Raw genomic sequence first — 2500 nt, 5'->3', positions numbered from 1 at the left:
AAAGAAACGAATAAACGAAAATTAAAAAACACAAGAACTTCACCAAACAATTAAAAAAAAAAAAAAACGGAAAGACAGAACCAGAAAATAAAAGAAAATTTCGCGGAACCTCAAACCACCAAAGACAGAACCAGAAAATAAAAGAAAGTTTCGCGGAACCTCAACTTCACCAAACAATAAAAAAAAAACGGAAAGACAGAACCAGGAAGTAAAAGAAAGCTTAACGGAACCTCAAACTTCACCAAACAATTAAAAAAAAACGGAAAGACAGAACCAGAAAATAAAAGAAAATTTCGCGGAACCTCAAACCACCAAACAATAAAAAAAAACGGAAAGACAGAACCAGAAAATAAAAATAAAGATTCGCGGAACCTCAAACTTCACCAAAGATAGAACCAGAAAGTAAAAGAAAGTTTCGCGGAACCTCAAGCCATAACCGCTACCTCGAAGGCGCCGGCGATCGAGGAGGAACTGCCTGTCGCAACCCCAATGTCAGCCTCGAGAGCTGCGTCACGGAGGCGAGCTGCTGCTGCTGCTGCTGCTGCGGGCGGGTCGGGAGGAGGGGAGGAGGGGGGTGGGAGGGGAGGGTTGTCTCTCTCGTTCTTTATCTAGGTTCACGTTTTTTTTTCTCTCTTTTCTCTGTCTCTGTCTGGTTCTCTGTCTCTGTCTCTGTCTCTCTGTCTCTCTGTCTCTCTGTCTCTCTGTCTCTCTGTCTCTCTGTCTCTGTCTCTGTCTCTGTCTCTGTCTCTGTCTCTGTCTCTGTCTCTGTCTCTGTCTCTGTCTCTGTCTCTGTCTCTGTCTCTGTCTCTGTCTCTGTCTCTGTCTCTGACTCTGACTCTGACTCTGACTCTGACTCTGTCTCTGTCACACTCTCTCTCTCTTTCTCTATCTCTCTCTCTCTCTCTCTCTCTCTCTCTCTCTCTCTCTCTCTCTTTATATAGATAGATCGATAGAGAGAGAGAGAGAGAGAGAGAGAGAGAGAGAGAGAGGGAGGGGGGGGGAGAGGGAGAGAGATAGATATATAATGCACACACAGACATGTATATGTATATATAAAGAGAGACAGAGAGAGGGCAAGAGGGAAGGAGGAAGAAAGAGGAAGAGTGAGGAAAAGAAAGAGAGAAAGGGGGGCAAGAGGAAGGAGGAAGAAAAGAGGAAGAGTGAGGAAAAGAGAGAGAGAGAGAGAGAGAGAGAGAGAGAGAGAGAGAGAGAGAGAGAGAGAGAGAGAGAGAGAGAGAGAGAGCACTATCTTTAGTGCAGCTTCTGCATTACTTGCCCAGCTCGCCTGTTTTCGTTCTACTGCACAAATCGCCAATACACAGGGCCTGTTTTCTCAATTAAGAGTCATCTTTCTTCGAACACTCGGTAGCAAGAATATTGGAGAATTAAATCATTATTCTCTGTGGGAAGTCCAGAGCCAATTGAATTTCCGACGCCATTGCAGTGTTCTGTTGCTATAAGCATGCTCTGGACTTTTACATTCTTCATGCTGTTGCTGTTGTCTTTATATCAATTATTATTATTTAATTCTGAATGATACGGTGTTCATAATTGGTATATGTATATGGAATTCTTCTGGAATGCTCGTTCTTTAAAACGTGCTTTTGACCTGACCAACAGAAGCAAAATCATCAGTATTTTAAAACAATACCATAAATTTAAGCACTGCTTGTGTATCTATGCATCTGAGCGCAGATGTTGTGTATACAGGTGCGTGAGTGTGTGTGTGTGTGTGTGTGGCGTAGAGAGAATCTAGTTGTTTGATCAGAATACTATTCCACAACAGCTGTTAATGAATTGAATGTATATAAATATGTGCGTACATATACGTAAATATATGTACAAACGTCTCGATATTACTGACATCTACGAAAATACATTCTCGGCAATCAATAGCTGATACTTGTTGATCGACCTACTCCCAAATACCTTTCTCTGCCGAAAGTTCCCGAGTTCTCACGCGACGGACGTTAAATACCGCTGCATTTATCGAGCGATGCTAAGAGGATAACACGGACAGGATAACACGGACAGGATAACACGGACAGGATAACACGGACAGGATAACACGGACAATGCAGTAAGAGACCGACACATTATGAGAGGGACTTTTGGACAGGGCGAAGGACACGAACTCACCTCCTGCGGCTGTGGTGTGTTCTTGCAGGACGCGGATCTACACAGGGGAGCAGACGAGGAGCGGCCTAACATGAATTCCGAAATCGAAGGGGGAGAGCGAGGTGGGCGTGTGGGCAGCTGTCATGTAGGCGAGAGTCCACGCCGCTGTTTAGACGGCTGGTGTACAAACTTTCAACACTTGGCGAAGGTTGAAGGACTGGCTGTGGGAGAGCGCAGCGCCTCGACTCCTCTCGGTCCTTTGGCGTCGAGGCTTTGGTGCAGAGGACGACTCCAGGCTTATTGTCGTCGATCTACATGTCCTGTGGAATCTACGTCAGGATGTTTAGAACGAAAGGAGAAGGTCGGTGCTTTCTCGGAAGCG

The 2500-nt window shown here is 45.0% G+C and overlaps 1 protein-coding gene across 1 annotated transcript in view; it reads right to left on the bottom strand.

Annotated features, from left to right (window-relative positions):
- The window catches only part of LOC113812907 (caskin-1), a 20947-nt gene that overhangs the window by 17844 nt on the left and 603 nt on the right, over window positions 1-2500 (bottom strand). Inside the window, exon 1 of the mRNA XM_070124652.1 lies at window positions 2140-2500. This exon is cut by the window's right edge and continues 603 nt beyond it. Within this exon, the coding sequence (XP_069980753.1) occupies window positions 2140-2211 (72 nt within the window). The 5' untranslated portion in view covers window positions 2212-2500. The remainder of the gene's footprint in view (window positions 1-2139) is intronic.

Source organism: Penaeus vannamei, chromosome 1 (genome assembly GCF_042767895.1).
Source record: "Penaeus vannamei isolate JL-2024 chromosome 1, ASM4276789v1, whole genome shotgun sequence".
Taxonomy (NCBI): Eukaryota; Metazoa; Arthropoda; class Malacostraca; order Decapoda; family Penaeidae; genus Penaeus; species Penaeus vannamei.
Note: the sequence above shows the minus strand (reverse complement) of the source record. Positions and strands in the feature narration are given on the sequence as shown.